This window comes from Neoarius graeffei, chromosome 20 (genome assembly GCF_027579695.1).
Source record: "Neoarius graeffei isolate fNeoGra1 chromosome 20, fNeoGra1.pri, whole genome shotgun sequence".
Lineage (NCBI taxonomy): Eukaryota > Metazoa > Chordata > Actinopteri > Siluriformes > Ariidae > Neoarius > Neoarius graeffei.
The window spans coordinates 8,643,065-8,659,901 of record NC_083588.1 but is presented as its reverse complement, the minus strand read 5'-3'; the positions used below and the strand labels follow the sequence as shown (position 1 = coordinate 8,659,901).

Below are 16,837 nucleotides of genomic sequence, written 5' to 3'. Positions count from 1 at the left end.
GGGATTATTTATTTTTTAGTTTGCTATGGATGGACAAGTTTTGTATCTTGTGGACATTCTGTTATACTGTACACTGTATGAGGTGTTTTTGTACAGGGATGTTGTTGATTTGTCTCACTGTGTGGTCTTTGAGCGCAGTAATACAGTGTCTTCAGTCTGCATGTTCTGTCCCTGTAAGGTCACAGTGTTCCTGAAAGTGTCTTGAGAAATGACAAATTTGTCTTTCAGTGAATCTTTCTTCTGCAATATCCCCATCATAAATTATATTGATCCATTCCAAAGGTTTTCCTGCAGGGTGTGAAATCCAAGCTGTTCCAAAGTGGCTGCTGCCATCAGTGATCGAAGCTCCAGACACTCTACAGGTAATGGTTCAAGTCTCTCCTGGCTTTATCACCACTGAGTCTGGCTGCATGAGCTCAGTAGTGTTGCAGGTCCCAGGCATGTGACCATGCAAACAGATATGCTGTTTAGAGAAGGCTGAATGAGCAGACAGGATAATTTTATGCTGTTGCTGCGTTGACTCCTCGTAGCAGAATTTATTTGTATCTTTATACATGAGACAGCCAGTTATTTACCATGTTTCCTTCTCCTTTTTTTTTTTTGCAATAACCATGTGAAAGTACATTAAATTCTGCTCAATTTGGTTTTCCGATACATTTTCATTCACATAATAGCAAACATAATTACAGCCAAAACAACAATCTCAGCAATGAACTTAGTGCATCACATTTCTGGTTACAGGAGCTCTTGAGTTTTCAGTCGGATCAGTAAGGAGCAGATATAGATAGTTTTCACATGACGTCACAGAGTCGGGGATTCCCTCGTGGCGGCCATCTTGCGGGTCAAGCTTACCGTACGGGTCACTGAGCACACATTGTAACGCGCGAGTACAAAGTCTTCAAAAGAACCAAAGCAGGCTATTTAAAGCTAGCAATGGGGCACACCTGTTGATTTCACGGCTGTCGTAATAGGTCAGATGACGTCAAGCGGAGCTTTTATGGAATTCCCACTGTACGGAAGCACGAAGGCGAGCAAACAAACTCAGCATACAAAGGAGAAATCTATGGCTTGAGAGAATCAACCGCAAGGATTATCAGCCTTCCAAACACAGCAAAGTCTGCTCCGATCATTTTATAAGTGGTAAGTTGTTTAAATAAACAATCAACTGTGTTTAAGTTTGTTTTTGGAAACCAAAACATCATGTGAACAATCTCTGGAGAATGCCTAACTGGAACCGCTGAGTGTACGTTCACATTGTAATGTACACTTAATATCGCTCGTTTGTCACATTTCTATTTGAAACTTGTCACTTCACTCACGCAAGGGTCATTTTTGAAAAACATTTAAGGTCTATTCTGTATGATTTGATTTGTGTTTGGGATGCAAACAGCGCGCCTTTTGGCGGACGCCGCCTGAATCGCGCGGATCCGATTTTTTTTTTTTAGGGGGAGCGTTGGAGTGTCTGATTATAATTTCAAAGTAAATTCTGTATTAAAATTACTAAATAAGCAAATCCGTTACAGTCCATGAAACAGGAAGTATAAGGATGAGAAAAAAAAAGTTTAAATCGGAAAGCTGCGCACATTTGCGCAGCCCGAGCGGTCTGCAGGACTGCGCATATGTGCACAGCTTTCCGATTTAAACTGTTTTTTTCCTCATCCTTATACTTGCTGTTTCATGGACTGTAACAGATTTGCTTATTTAGTAATTTTAATACAGAATTTACTTTGAAATTATAATCAGACACTCCAACGCCCCCCCTAAAAAAAAAAAAGATCTGCGCGATTCAGGCGGCATCCGCCAAAAGGCGCGCTGTGAATATATAAAGTTGTATATATCAGACAGCCTTTAAAGTTTGATGAAGTCAGTTTCAGGCTTTGGAGCAGGCTTTGGCAGTTTCAGGCTTTGGCAGCCCTGCATAGTGACTTGAAAATGCATCTTTGTCCACTTCGTAGGGGTCAATTCCCCCAATCAAGGCCAGTTTGGCTGCATACCGTTGTCGTGAGATGTCGTCTAATGTATCTATATACTTCTGTTTGCTTGATTTTGCCGACATTGATCTTTATTTTAGAAAGCTGACTATATAACTTCATAAATTCGTCCGAGATAACGTAGCCGGTAGTGGCGATGGTCCATTTTGTTTGCCCCCCAAGATGGCGGCTGGGGGGCATTCCCCGGAATGCCGTGACGTCAGTGAAAACTATCTATACTGCAGGGGCGATTTCTCAGAGACAACAAGGGAAGCCGAACTTCCCCTAAAATTCTCTCCCCAAACTGCGCCGTCTACGACGTTGAATTCTCATTAAAACAATAACTTGCATAACATATGCCCAAGATTGTATTTACGTTCATAACTGTCCCTATGTCATCCTGTAACTTATTTGAGTGATGTCTGACGAACTTGCAGTTCGCTACAAGAATCACCTTTCTTATTTCAATGGGCTCTATGGACTGGCAGCCGGGTATCCGTTGCAGTCTACGAGACAGCTCTGAACAGCCAATTTCAGCTAGTTGTTATTGGTTAAATTCGACAAAATCGTCCCTTCCGGGGAAGCCGGGTATCTCTGGGGGTAAACGAGACATTGGGAGGGCCAGAAGCCGGGCTGATAAAGGATTATTGGAGGTGGTGTTTGAAAGACATGAGGAGGGCGGTCGCTGTACTTCGGCATTGGCGAGGAACACGGTAAGCATGATCAGTCAGGCCCTAGCGGATGTCGAGAAAGTGTAGTCGTGTGCCAAAGTGCTGTCCGAATTTCTTTTCATATAAACATTTCTTCTCATTGATGTCTCTGTACATTACTCTGTAAATAAATGTAAATATTACTTGTGGCGCTCTGTTAACTTTCATCCATTCTATCAGTTTGATCATTCGTGAATTCACTCGTTTATTTCATTTGTAGTTCAATCAACGTGGTTGTAGGCTAGCTTGAGCCTTATTGGGATCTGCAGTGCTAGCTGCTAACAGCTGGTATCTATCTGCTATAATGGCAAACATCGTGGACATGCTTTTGTCAAAACGTTTTGACACACTGCCATATGAGGAGAAAGTGAGAATTAAAGAGCAAGGCAGACCAAAGCCCAAGCTTAATCTCATTCAAAAATCAGCAGGTCATACCAGGTCTTTTCAGGTGTCTTGGTATGAAAATGTGAACTGGTTGACTGGATCTCCTGTGACTAATAAAATGTACTGTTGGCCATGTCTTTTGATGAAGCCCTCTCAGGGAAATTTAGTTTGGTCAAAAGATGGGTTTGGGGACCTGGTGAATTTCAAAAGGGCTTGCAAATGGCATGAAACGAGCATCTCACTTCATGTGCAAGACTTAGCTGTCTGGGGTCACAGACCATTTTCTGGAAAAGGGGCGGAGGGCAGAATTTGTGTATAAATAGTGTGCATCATATAATTTTCATGAATCTGAAGTGTGTATATTGTTCAGTAATGTTAAGAGAATGGTGGGCTCTGTGTTATAGGTTATACCTGGGTATAATATTCAAGGTTCTGTGTGTTGCATAGCCTACCTGGTTATGAATTTCCAGACTGTGTTGCAGAAGATGTTCAAGGATGTGTTGCACAGCTGGGTGTTGTGTTAAAGACTCTGTGTTGCATATCAGGGTATGATGTTCCACGGGCGCAGATAGAGGGGGGGACGGGGGGGATTCATCCCACCCAGATTTAAATTCACCTCGTTCGGTCCCCCCCACTTATAGGGAGGAAAAAACGTCTATGCTGTCTTTCTTTGCATAAGGCAAACCTCACGGAAAAATCAAAAGACTAATTACCATTCGGTTTATTGAGGTGCACAGCAGTACAGACATAGTTGCAACTGCGCAGACTGCACACGTTGCGAGCTCAAGCTTGGTTGCTATGGTTACCCACAACAAGTTTGACAGGCATATCGGGGACAGCTCCTCCTAGTTCAGGACCCCAACACGGCATGATGAAGGGTGCCAAAAGGCAGAAAACGATTGCATCGTTTTTTCAAAAAAAAAAAACGACTGTAAGTAAACTGTGCCTTACTTTATCATATCACCTTGCAATTTTTTGATAGTCTGTTCAAAGTAATGTCGTAGTGAAAGTAAAATCGTACGGAGTAGAGATGCCTTTCTGGTAGCCTCCTTCTTTCAGTGGTAGCCTGTAGATACAGTGCTCAGAAGGCAGTTTTAATGTTTAATCTGGCGTTCCCTGCCGTAATTTCAGCGAGCATATTGTTTCATAAGGAAACTTCGCGAAGAGTTGTTGACTGACTGCCGCTCACGCAACACACAGGCATAGTTAGAAAGTCAGGATGCACTGGTTTACACTTTACACACACACACGTAGCCCAGCCTCTCACTATGTTTAACAGTTGGAACTTAGCGGTTTTAAAACTAGTTTTGCAGTTTCTGTGCGTGATGATAATGTGTAAACTTTGGATTTCCATAGGCTATGTTAAAATGTTATCATTGTCCTGGCCTGCAGGTAGTTCCTGGTGATGGCAGTGAGGGAGGTGAAATAACATGTATACACACTACCGTTCAAAAGTTTGGGGTCACCCAGACAATTTTGTGTTTTCCATGAAAAGTCACACTTTTATTTACCACCATAAGTTGTAAAATGAATAGAAAATATAGTCAAGACATTCATTCAAGTTCATTCAAATGTTATTCTTCTCAATTTCACAATTAAAATATAACATCTTTCCCTTCTTTATTTCTTTCATTTTAACTGTAAAGCCTGTCTTTGTGTGTCCTTGTATTTCAGATTCCTGTAGTCAGACACTGATTGAGTCTGATTCAGTGATCATCAAGCCTGATCAGTCTCATAACCTGACCTTCACAGCTTCTGGATTTAACTTTGGGAGCTCCTGGATGGCTTGGATCAGACAGGCTCCTGAAAAAGGGCTGGAATTTGTTGCAACTATCGAGGATGGTAGTGACAGGAAGTATTTCTCCAGTGCAGTTAATGGCTGCTTCACCATTTCCAGAGACAACAGTAAGAAGCAGGTGTATCTGCACATGAACAGCATGAGGACAGAAGACACTGTAGAGTATTACTGCGCTCGACACACACAGTGATACTTCTCCTGAGACATCAGTAAAAAAAAAAAAACATTTTTGCTGTAGTCACATAACAATCTTGCACTTTCATCAGCAGTGCATTCATGGAGGTCAAAGAACCAAAACTTTTAGATTGTCTCTTGTATGACTGACATGTTATTACTGAGTGAGTTTTACTGCATGTTGTGTGTGTGTGTCTGTGTGTGTGTTTATTGACAGTAAAAATCCCATATATTTGGGAATGAACATAGGAATATGTGTGTAGTGGCCTGTGATAGAATGATGTCTCATCCCGTACACATCCCCTCACCACACCCAGTATTACCTGGAATATTCTCCAGATCCACTGCAACCCTGACCAGGATAAAGTGTTTACTGTAAATGAATGAAGGAGTTTTTCATTCTAATGTGATGTGCCTCCCAAAACATTGCTGTTGTCTTTTAGTGAGAAATGATTGACATTGATGAACATTTCTGCTCAGATCAGCAAATTTATTCAAGATTTTAACAAAATAATGTCCCATGAGACAAGTGTCTGATGATCTGGACATCCAGTTTCCATGAGTAAGGAGATTTAAAATCATTTACAGGACTAAATTTCACTTCCATATTCAGTCTTTAATACAAACAAACCAAATTCAGCACCAAAGAATATTTTTTTTATCATTCTGATGATTAAAACCTGTCGAAGACAGAAACCAGCAGGCTGTTTTGAATGGAAGAGCATAACAATATGCAAATGTTGATGCAAAATTTCCCCCCTTCCAACTACATATGGAGAAATATCAGCCTCGGACACTGTGGGCTCTGGAGAATTTAGCACTGCTTTTAGTTCAACGATGTTCCTTCCATTTTTGCTGCTGCTGGCAGCTTCATCCTGTGAGTTTCACTTCAATCATGTACTCAGAGCTCAGAGCAAATTATTGCAGTTATAACCTACTGTACAGACATTTCTGACTGAAATTGTGACATCTCTTATTTTTTTCAGATGTGGACTGTGCAGTAGAACTCACTCAGGTCACCTCAGTGCTGTTAAAGCCAGGAGATTCTTTAACCCTCAGCTGTAAAGTATCCGGCTACTCTGTTACTGACAACAGCTACACCACGGCTTGGATCCGACAACCTGCAGGAAACACTCTGGAATGGATAAACGACATCTGGGGTGGTGGAGCAATTGGTTCTAAAGATTCTCTAAAAAACAAGTTCAGTATTTCTAAAGACGGCTCCAGCAGCACGGTGACTCTGAGAGGACAGAATCTGCAGACTGAAGACACAGCTGTGTATTACTGCGCTCGCCACACACACTGATGCTTCTGTTGAGGTGTCAATACAAAAACACACGCATGCTGTTGTCAAAAGTTTATCTCACATTTTCATCATCAGTGTTGAAGAACAAAGGAAACATTGAGACAAAAACTGAACTGTATGACTTTCCTCAATGCTGAGAAGAATATCTGGAAAAAGGAACATTACATGAAATCTCACTATTTTCTTATTTTTGAAATCTGTGTGAAACATCCACCATCCAAATCATGTGTCAGTTGTTCCTATGGAATGATAAACGATTACAATTTATAATTAATATTAACCTGTGTGTTGCCTTTCTATAGTAAACAGACCTGCAGTTTAATTAATTAATTGCTTAATTAATCAACGCCTTAATCAGATTCAAGAATTCAACATAACTGTGGTATCAGTGCATTTCATTCACCTTTCAGGATGTTTCTTTATTTTGCTCTTTAAATGACATCAGAGAAGCTTCATCACAGAGAGTGAAGAGCAAACTCCATCATAAAGACAGGGTGATAAATGACTTAATTTCCCACTGATACTGTATCTGACTGCTTTCGCTCTTTTAAACCATGCCAATACAAATGCTCCAATCTGGAATTCAGACTTCCTTCATTTGTATCGCCTCCCCATGGGAGGCCTTTTTACTGACAGCAAGAACATTTGAACCTTTTTCTTTAAAATTTCTCCTTCCAGTTCTGGATATGGGCGGCACGGTGGTGTAGTGGTTAGTGCTGTCGCCTCACAGCAAGAAGGTCCGGGTTCGAGCCCTGTGGCCGGCGAGGGCCTTTCTGTGCGGAGTTTGCATGTTCTCCCCGTGTCCGCGTGGGTTTCCTCCGGGTGCTCCGGTTTCCCCACACAGTCCAAAGACATACAGGTTAGTTTAACTGGTGACTCTAAATTGACCGTAGGTGTGAATGTGAGTGTGAATGGTTGTCTGTGTCTGTGTCAGCCCTGTGATGACCTGGTGACTTATCCAGGGTGTACTCCGCCTTTCGCCCGTAGTCAGCTGGGATAGGCTCCAGCTTGCCTGCGACCCTGTTGAACAGGATAAAGCGGCTACAGATAATGAGATGAGATGAGACTTTTGTGTCTCTAGAGGGCAGTCTGTGCAAACTCAACCATCTCAACCTGTTGCTCTCTGCACATTCAGGCCATTTTTCTTCTCACATCCTGCTGTGAATCATGACCCTCAGATTAAACAGAATTACATCCAGCATATCAGCGACCTGTGCTGTGTTGATAAGGCTCTTTGTCCTGGAGAACCTGTTTTTATGGTAAATTCATGAGGATTGAAATGAGGAAGTTGATCAATAGTCTAATTTTACACAAATAAACCCCTGTTTAAACTTTTCCTATGAAATGTGAATCTGTATGATGTTGCAATGTATAAAATCATATCCTTTTTTTCCATTCAGAGACATTCGAATGGTTTAAAGGTTCTGTGGATGATTAAGGGTTCTCAGCTTCTAAAAATGGTTTTACTCTCAACTCTTTCTAACTGTGAAACATTCTGTTGTGGGGTTCCACATAGAACCTTCTAATCATCCACTCATCTCTACACTGAGCAGCCTGTGGTTGTGGGTTTAATCCATCCACAGTGCTCATGGACACTCCCTATTCAAATAGAGTCGGGTATAAACAGCATGTTCTTGGCTCTTCTAGTTTCCAGTGAGCTGTGTGATAGATAACACTCCCACACACTTTCAATCTGGCTGAAGCAGAACTCAGAGAAGGATGATTTTAGGACAGTGTATTTTATTTGGACTCATTTCATGTAAGTTTCAGATTTTTCATGAGATTATTGGAAGGAAAAAGAGCCATTCTGTCTTGATAAACATTATAACATGACCGAGTTATACTCTTCTCTTCCAGATTCTTATGGACAGTCCCTGACCTCCTCTGCTTCTGTGGTGAAGAGACCTGGAGAGTCAGTCACTCTGTCCTGTACTGTCTCCGGATTCTCACTGGGCAGCTACTACATGAGCTGGATCCGTCAGAAACCAGGACAAGGACTGGAGTGGATCGGCTACATTGATCGTGGCACTGGCACTGGATTCGCTCAGTCTCTGCAGGGCCAGTTCTCTATCACTAAAGACACCAATAAAAACATGCTGTACCTCCAAGTGAAGAGTCTGAAACCTGAAGACACGGCTGTTTATTACTGTGCACGAGACTCACACTGATACAACAGACTCCAGAGCTGTACAAAAACTTACACAAGCACATCCTCATGAGCTGTAAATATTCCCTCAGCAGGAAACTGAACCCCAGAGTCATTTATCATGAACATCTTCATGAATATTCTGCTTTTCATTTTGCTTCAAGTCCTCTGAGTGGCGCTCTTTCTCTATTTGTCAACATCTGCCCCACATGTTGAGGTTAAAATGACTGAGAGAAGACTGATGTCCAACAATGTGTCTGGAAATATGTTTCATTTAAAAAAGAAAGAAAGAATTGTCAGAAAAGTCTCAACTTGAGGTGTGCATCAGGAGGGGAATCAGCTCTAATAAAGTCTCAGGAGCATGTGGTCAGATATGAAGCTTGTGGGAGCCACAATAGACTAGAAACATGAACGTGGCAGGGTATTGGGAGCTCAGGTGATGCTGCTTGACACATTTTCTGCTTCATCCTTGTTCACATCACTGTGGTTTCAAGGACTAATGTGTTTATATTGTGGGAAAAAGAACGAACAGAATTTGTGAGCAAATATTATGAAATAAAAATAAATGCAGACATGGGCAGGAGGGGAATTTATGTCCTCAAGCACAGATAATAATTATCACCCTAAATATAGTATCTAATCCTTGCTGCAAGTTTCTCTGTACAATTCCCTCTATTATTGATCTGGTATTGAAGTTGGTAAAGAACTTTCTGTTATGGAAAAGATTTGTTCCATTAAAAAGCCACACATTCTCCATTCAATGAATCTCCTCCTCATGATTTAAATAACTTTTAAATCCTTTGTCCTCCCATCATCAGTAGAAAAGCTAATACAAATGTGAGGGCTGGATATCACTCTATTTATGTGGTCTGATGGTCTCTGTTAAACTTTGGAGAACAGAGAAGACCCCAGTACAAACAACACACACCTTGTTCTCTCCATCTCCACTGCACCTGCTGGCAGCTGCTTCCTGTGAGTGCTTTATCAAATTCATTAATTTACTACAATAATAATTAATGTGCAGTGTATATTGCATGAGATATTACCATGTGTTTTCCTCCACAGATGCGCATGGTGAGGAACTGACTCAGCCTGCTTCCATGACAGTCCAGCCAGGCCAGAGTCTCTCCATCCACTGCAGGTTTCATAGTCAGTCACGAGCGAAGGTATGTCATGGATGCGACAACCTGCAGGAAAAACTCTGGAGTGGATTGGACACATCTATAGTGGTGGGAGTCTATATTCCAATGAGAAACTAAAAACTAAGTTCAGCACCTCCAGAGACACTGCGACTAACACAATAACAATTAGAGGACAGAATCTGCAGACTGAAGACACAGCTGTGTATTATTGCGCTCGCTCTCCACAGTGAGACAAATAAACAACATCCCTGTACAAAAACACCTCATGCAGTGTCCATTGCAACAGAATGTCTTCATGGGGTTGCCTTGGGCTGAATTCCCCTTGAGCAAGGTGCCTAACCCCTAACTGCTCCCCGTGCACTGTAGTATGGCTGCCCACTGCTCTGGGTGTGTGTGCATGTGTTCACTGCTTCAGATGGGTTAAATGCGGAGGATGAATTTCACTGTGCTTGAGTGTGCATGTGACAAATAAAGGCTTCTTCTTCTTCTGTTGAAAATGGCTTATAGATCCAAGTCAAACTAAAAAATAAGTAATCCCAGAAATTACAACAAAGTTCCATGTTAATTATTTTTTCAGTAGTTTGGAGCATAGATTTTAAACCTCTGTGTGACCTCTCCATTATTGCTTCACATACTGCACACTATTATAATCACATCACTAACAAGAACTTGTTGTACTATAGTATCATTCAGCAGCACCTCAACCAATTAGAGTTTGTGTATCATGTGTGAAAAAGTGTGAGAGCATTTTGTCATGACTTTGAAGAGTAGTAGAATTTTTTCACAATCATGATCCCAATGTCCTCAAGCATTGATAATCATTATCATTGTAAATTCAGCATTTAATCCTGATTGCCGATTTCACTGATCCTTGAATATTTGATTGAAAATTATAGTACATGATAAAGAGGCTTCTGTTCCATTAAAAGCCACACATTCTCCATCAGATGAATCTCCTCCCCATGTTTTAAATCAATTTATGTGGAGCATCCATGATATGTGTCTGTGTAAATTATTTAGAAATGAAAACATATTAGAACAAGCACTGTTCTGTAAACCTTGAAGCTGAAACTACTGTCAGAGCTGCTGTTCTAGAAATATAAGGGTCTGTAACATCGTGCCCACCATACAGATCAGGAAGTTCCCCAACCAAAAGCCCTGGATAAACAGTCAGGTATGATGCATGTTGCATGCTCACTCTCTTGCATTTAGATCAGGCAATGAAATGGAGTACAAAGCGGCAAAGTATGGACTGAGGAAAGCCATTACAGTGGCCAAGAGGCAGTACAGAGAGAAGCTGGACAGCTTCTATTCTACTGCCGACCCTGGGCGGATGTGGCAAGGCCTGCAGCACTTCACAGATTTCAGGACCAGCACCATCAGCTACACAAAAAGCCTGCCAGATGACCTCAACACTTTCTACACCCGCTTTGAGACCTCCAGCTACAGCACAGAGAGGAGGCACACACACCTGCACCAACAAACGCCCCACCACCACCACCATCAACAGTCTCCCATCAACAGTCTCATCAGGCCAGATACACAAAGCTCTGAGGAAGATCAACCTCAGGAAAGCAGCAGGACCAGACAACATCCCTGGGCGGTCCCTCAGAGTATGTGCCATTGAGCTGGCTGATGTTTTCACTGCTATCTTCAACCTTTCCCTCAGCCAGAGCACTGTTCCCTTCTGCTTCAAGACCACAACCACTGTCCCTCTTCCCAAGAAGAGCCCACCCACCTGCCTGAATGATTTCAGGCTGATTGCACTCACTCCATTCATCTCAAAGTGCTTTGAGAGAGTGGTACTGGCCCACATTCAAACCAGTATACCGGACCCCCTGCAGTATGCCTACAGGCCCAACAGGTCTAACTCAGATGCCATCGCTGCTGCCCTCCATTATACTCTCTCCCACCTGGAAAACAAAGACTCCTACATCAGAAGACTCTTTGTTGACTACAGCTCTGCGTTCAACAGGGTCATCCCCCACAAACTCACCCATAAACTGTCCACACTTGGTTTGCATCCCACCCTCAGTGACTGGCTCTGAGGTAAATAAGGGGAAAAAAAGGTAAATACATTACCTTTATTTTGTAATATACTGGGTTTTTTTGTTTTTATTTTGCACTATATTGCCTTTACTTTCTATGATTTCTTCCACCTATTTATTGTTGTAATTTGGCACTCATGGTGGACGGCAAACTAAGAATTTCACTGTTCAAGAGGACATGTTCCTTACTGTACATATGACAATAAACACTTTGAAACACTTTGAAACTTGAATCAGTTGGTCACAGAGATACGCAAGTGTTTAGTTTTAAAACCCAAGTCTTCAAGGTCATGTGATGCATTTGATGCAAATTCTTCACTGATGTCTCTTATATGAGGTTGGTGATTGTGAGTGTGTGTGTGGTGAAGAGGAGAGCAGCTGAACAGTTTAATTCACTTCAGTTTTATCCCAAACAACGATGCTCTCATCAGTGCTGCTGCTGCTCACAGCTGCATTCTGTAAGTCTCCATGTTGGCTGAATGAGTTTAGATTTCATACCTGGTTGGGAAAATGATTTAACAATGTTTTATTGTTGTTGTTCTCAGGTGGTGTTGGTGCTGTGGAGCTCACTCAGTCAGCCTCTGTGCTCGTGAAACCTGGAGAGTCATTCTCCATCTCTTGTAAGACCTCAGAGTCGAGCTATTGTATTACCTGGATACGACAACCTGCTGGGAAAGCTCTGGAATGGCTCGGATATCTGTGTAGTGGTGGTAGCACGAATCTCAAAGATACAGTGAAGAGCAAGATCAGTTTCAGCCAGGACACATCCAGCAGAACAGTTTATTTAAGAGGACAAAACTCTCAGACCGAGGACATGGCTGTGTATTACTGTGCCAGAGACACACAGCACTACAGACTCCCTGCAGCCCTGTACAAAAACATCCCTGTTCATTTTCATCTCCCTGCAGTCCACTTGTCCCCAGGGACGCCTGGTATAAATGACCTCGCAGGGCTCAGACCCCTCTGTATTTCAAAGACAAAGGGAAATCAACATCATATTTCATCTTTGGCCTCAACATGAAATAATTTTTTGTCCTGAGCTGGATATACAGTTAATCCATCATGAATAATCTGTCAATCCATTCCATTCCAATCCATAGTTAATGTGAAGGAGGTGAAGTGTAACTGCAGCATTCAGCCTCTCCAAAGGTCAGGTGATACTGTATGAACATCACAGTTTATGATTTGAACATAATGTCTGTCTTTGGACATTGAAAGTTTGGCTTTAACAGCTTGATTGATGATCATATTCCAGTTCTCTAAACTGCTCTGATCAGTTGGAAGTAAATCTCCTCGTCTACAGATGTGACGGAGCTGAGAATTTGTGCCTCTTGTTGCCTGGAAAGTATCTTCACTTCACTCAGTGCACAATTACAAAATAATCTCACAAATTTAGCTCTTTAAATTCATGCTCCGATCAACACCAGAATGATTTGTGTTCAGGAGTCACAAGACAACAAATAACTGTGCTCATTAGTTGAGAACCAGCACCATTAGAATGAGGGGTTCAGTGATGCACTGCTCTTCTGGATCGATAAATGAAACTTCAAGATTTGACATTGCCATTATAAACATTAAAAATCATAAACTAGGATCTTCATACACATGAGATTGATCTCTGCCTTCATGCAATTCTGAACAGGGCTGATAATGATATAAAAGCTTGTTTTTCTCATTATTATGATTATTATTTTGATGTATTATGGCAAAAATTCAGTTTATTTTTCATGACAACCAAAATAAGACAGGAGAATTGCATCATTTATTTATTTATGAACCATTATTTAAAAAAAAAATCTTACTCGTAGGGCGGCACGGTGGTGTAGTGGTTAGCGCTGTCGCCTCACAGCAAGAAGGTCCTGGGTTCGAACCCCGGGTCCGGCGAGGGCCTTTCTGTGTGGAGTTTGCATGTTCTCCCCGTGTCCGCGTGGGTTTCCTCCGGGTGCTCCGGTTTCCCCCACAGTCCAAAGACATGCAGGTTAGGTTAACTGGTGACTCTAAATTGACCGTAGGTGTGAATGTGAGTGTGAATGGTTGTCTGTGTCTATGTGTCAGCCCTGTGATGACCTGGCGACTTGTCCAGGGTGTACCCCGCCTTTCGCCCGTAGTCAGCTGGGATAGGCTCCAGCTTGCCTGCGACCCTGTAGAAGGATAAAGCGGCTAGAGATAATGAGATGAGATGAGATCTTACTCGTAATGATCATAAATTAATTATTTCCCACATTAAATGGATGTTAAATCGAGACATGTGATTTGACTGTGATGAACATCTGCAGAGCTGCACTCAACACAGCTCCTCTGTCATGTTTATGCAAATCTCCATCTCCTCTTGTAATATTAGCACCGTGCTTATCTCGAGAGGAAGCGGTTCTCATTCGTCCTCCTTCAACACAAATATGTTTGCTTCAGCTCCACTGCTGCTGCTGGCTCTCGCCCCCTGTGAGTGTTTGGATCGAAGCTTTATGAGTTCATCTGATCCTTTCAGTTCAACATGTCAACCTTTTCTTTTTCTCTTTTCACAGATGTGTTCTGTGCTACTGAGCTCATCCAGCCAGACTCAGTAGTGATAAAGCCAGGAGGGACTTTAACCATCACCTGTAGAGTGTCTGGAGCTTCGATCACTGATAGCAGCAGCCACTATGGAACAGCTTGGATTCGACAACCTGCAGGAAAACCTTTGGAATGGATCAACGCCATTTATTATGATGGGGATATTGAAAAGAAAGATTCACTGAAAGACAAGTTTGTTGTTTCTCGAGACACTTCCAGTAACACTGTGACCTTACGGGGACAGAACATGCAGAGTGAAGACACAGCTGTGTATTACTGCGCTCGACGACCACAGTGAGACAAATCAACAACATCCCTGTACAAAAACACCTCATACAGTGTACAGTATAACAGAATGACCACAAGATACAAAACTTATCCATCCACATCGAACTAAAAAATAAATAATCCCACAAATTTCACCAGGGTTTCATGTTAATTTTTTTTATTCGTTTGTGGTGTAGATTTGAAACCACAGTGCTACATCTCTAACACTGCTACACATTAATACACACTATTATAATCACATCACTGACAAAAACGTGATCTACTGTTATATCATTAAATAACAATAATCACCTCAACAAATCAGAGTTTGTGTATCATGTGCGAGAAAGTGTGAGAGCATTTTGTCATGACTTTGAAGAAAAGTAGAATTTTTCCATGATCATGATCCCAATGTCCTCAAGCATTGAGAATAATTATCATTCTTACATTCAGTTTTTCATTAAAACAAACCAAATTCAGCACCAAAGAACATTTTTCATTCTGATGATTAAAACCTGTCGAGGACAGAAACCAGCAGGCTGTTTTGAATGGAAGAGCATCATAATATGCAAATGTTTCTGCCAAATTCCCCCCCTTCCAACTACAGACAGAGAAATATCAGCCTCGGTCACTGTGGGCTCTGGAGAATTTTGCACTGCTTTTAGTTCAACGATGTTCCTTCCATTTTTGTTGCTGCTGTCAGCTTCATCCTGTGAGTTTCACTTCAATCATGAACTCAGTGCTTATAGCTCTGTAAACCATCTGTAACACTTTTTTTGGGGGTGGTGAAACACTGAAGCAGTGGGACAGGCGGATTCACTGCAGGGCAATTTTTATTTCAGCTTTTTTGCTGATTTCACATCCAAACACAGCACACAGGGAGGCGCTTTCTCCCTCCACATCAGCCCTCAGCTGGCACTGAAAGACAAAGACACACACATACGGACCAGTAATTTGACACAGGTGTGATCATTTTGCCACTGACCTTCCCCGGCCTCGCCCTCCAGTCACAAACTGGGGCTCGACCACGCCCCCACTGCCACGCCCTCTCAGTCATAATTTTCTTTCCATTGCAAGAAAGTTTGAATAGTTTGTGCTATTTTTAGATCCATGGCATCATCTGAATAATGTGGAGTATATTATTACAACAAAACACTAAAAGTGTAGTTTTGTTGTCTGTCCTTTTGTGTAATTTGTATTTGATCAGAAAATGTGTCATTAGTCCACTGACTTTTAGTTTCTCCTCCAAAGGCATTCTGGAGAAAAAGGAAGGTTGAGTAAATCATCCATAAATCTATTCTCTGCCATCAAGAAGCTATTGAACAGGCAGAGGAAAATAATGCAACTGTTTCTCATCAGGAAAAGTGCAAATTATTTTCCTTTTTTGACAAACGGTCAAATTTAGAAAGTTTCCTCCACCTTTGGTCTTGTAGTGTCTCCTGTATATTTATCCTGCAGCCACATGAGAAATGTCTGAATATGATGTTTTTCTTTCAGCTTTAAGGCCTGTGAGGGGCGCTCTTTCTCTATTCACACAACATCTACCCACGATGCTGAGCTTCGAAGGACTGAGAGAGTGGAATAAATATGAGAACATGTTCTCCTGGGATTTACATTAAAGTTATAAACTCTAAATACAACATTGTTATGAAGCTAAGACCTTACAGATCGATTATATCAGTATCTCATGAAACCAGGCTGCAGAATCCACACTGTTTGGTGAATTAGTCAGTAAATAGTCAGGAACTCTTATATTTTGTGAATGTGTACGTGTTTTTCCATTTGCAGGAAATGCCTCATGTCTCTAAGCCTGCTGTGCCTTTATGAAAGCCTCAACACTGTCATGCAAATCAAACCCCCTATAAAATATTTGAGGTGCACTCAAGAGAAGTGAGGTTCCGGGTTCAGGTTCCATGCAAACCATGTTCTCAACATTTGTACTCCTGATGTTAACAGCTGCATCTGGTAAGTATGTGGAGAATTTTGGAGAGAAACAGATAATTGTGGACATATTTCCTTTAGAAAGAAGGCACCTGAATAATTGTTTGTTGTTCACAGGAATTAAATGTATTGAACTGGTTCAGCCTGCAGTCATGGTGATTAAGCCTGGAGAATCATTTTCAGTCCCCTGTAAGATCACTGGATACTCAGCCACGAGTTCCTGTACTAACTGGATACGACAGGCATCAGGACACGCGCTGGAATGGATCGGCTGGTACTGCAGCACCAGTGATACTATCAGCAAAGATTCACTCAAGAGCAAGATCCATTTCAGAGACACGTCCAGCAGCACAGTAACATTAACAGGGCAGAACATGCAGACTGAAGACACAGCTGTGTAT

The 16,837-nt window shown here is 41.8% G+C and overlaps 2 gene segments (V, D, J or C); both read left to right on the top strand.

Annotated features, from left to right (window-relative positions):
• The first annotated feature begins 5,873 nt into the window (after positions 1 to 5,873).
• On the top strand, positions 5,874 to 6,453 carry LOC132869436 (immunoglobulin heavy variable 3-53-like). The segment is given in 2 exon segments: positions 5,874 to 5,913; positions 6,023 to 6,453. Coding segments are annotated over 2 exon segments (360 nt in total).
• Positions 6,454 to 8,016: 1,563 nt separating this feature from the next.
• LOC132869435 (Ig heavy chain V region 914-like) lies at positions 8,017 to 8,510 on the top strand. The segment is given in 2 exon segments: positions 8,017 to 8,101; positions 8,200 to 8,510. Coding segments are annotated over 2 exon segments (351 nt in total).
• Positions 8,511 to 16,837: the final 8,327 nt, after the last annotated feature.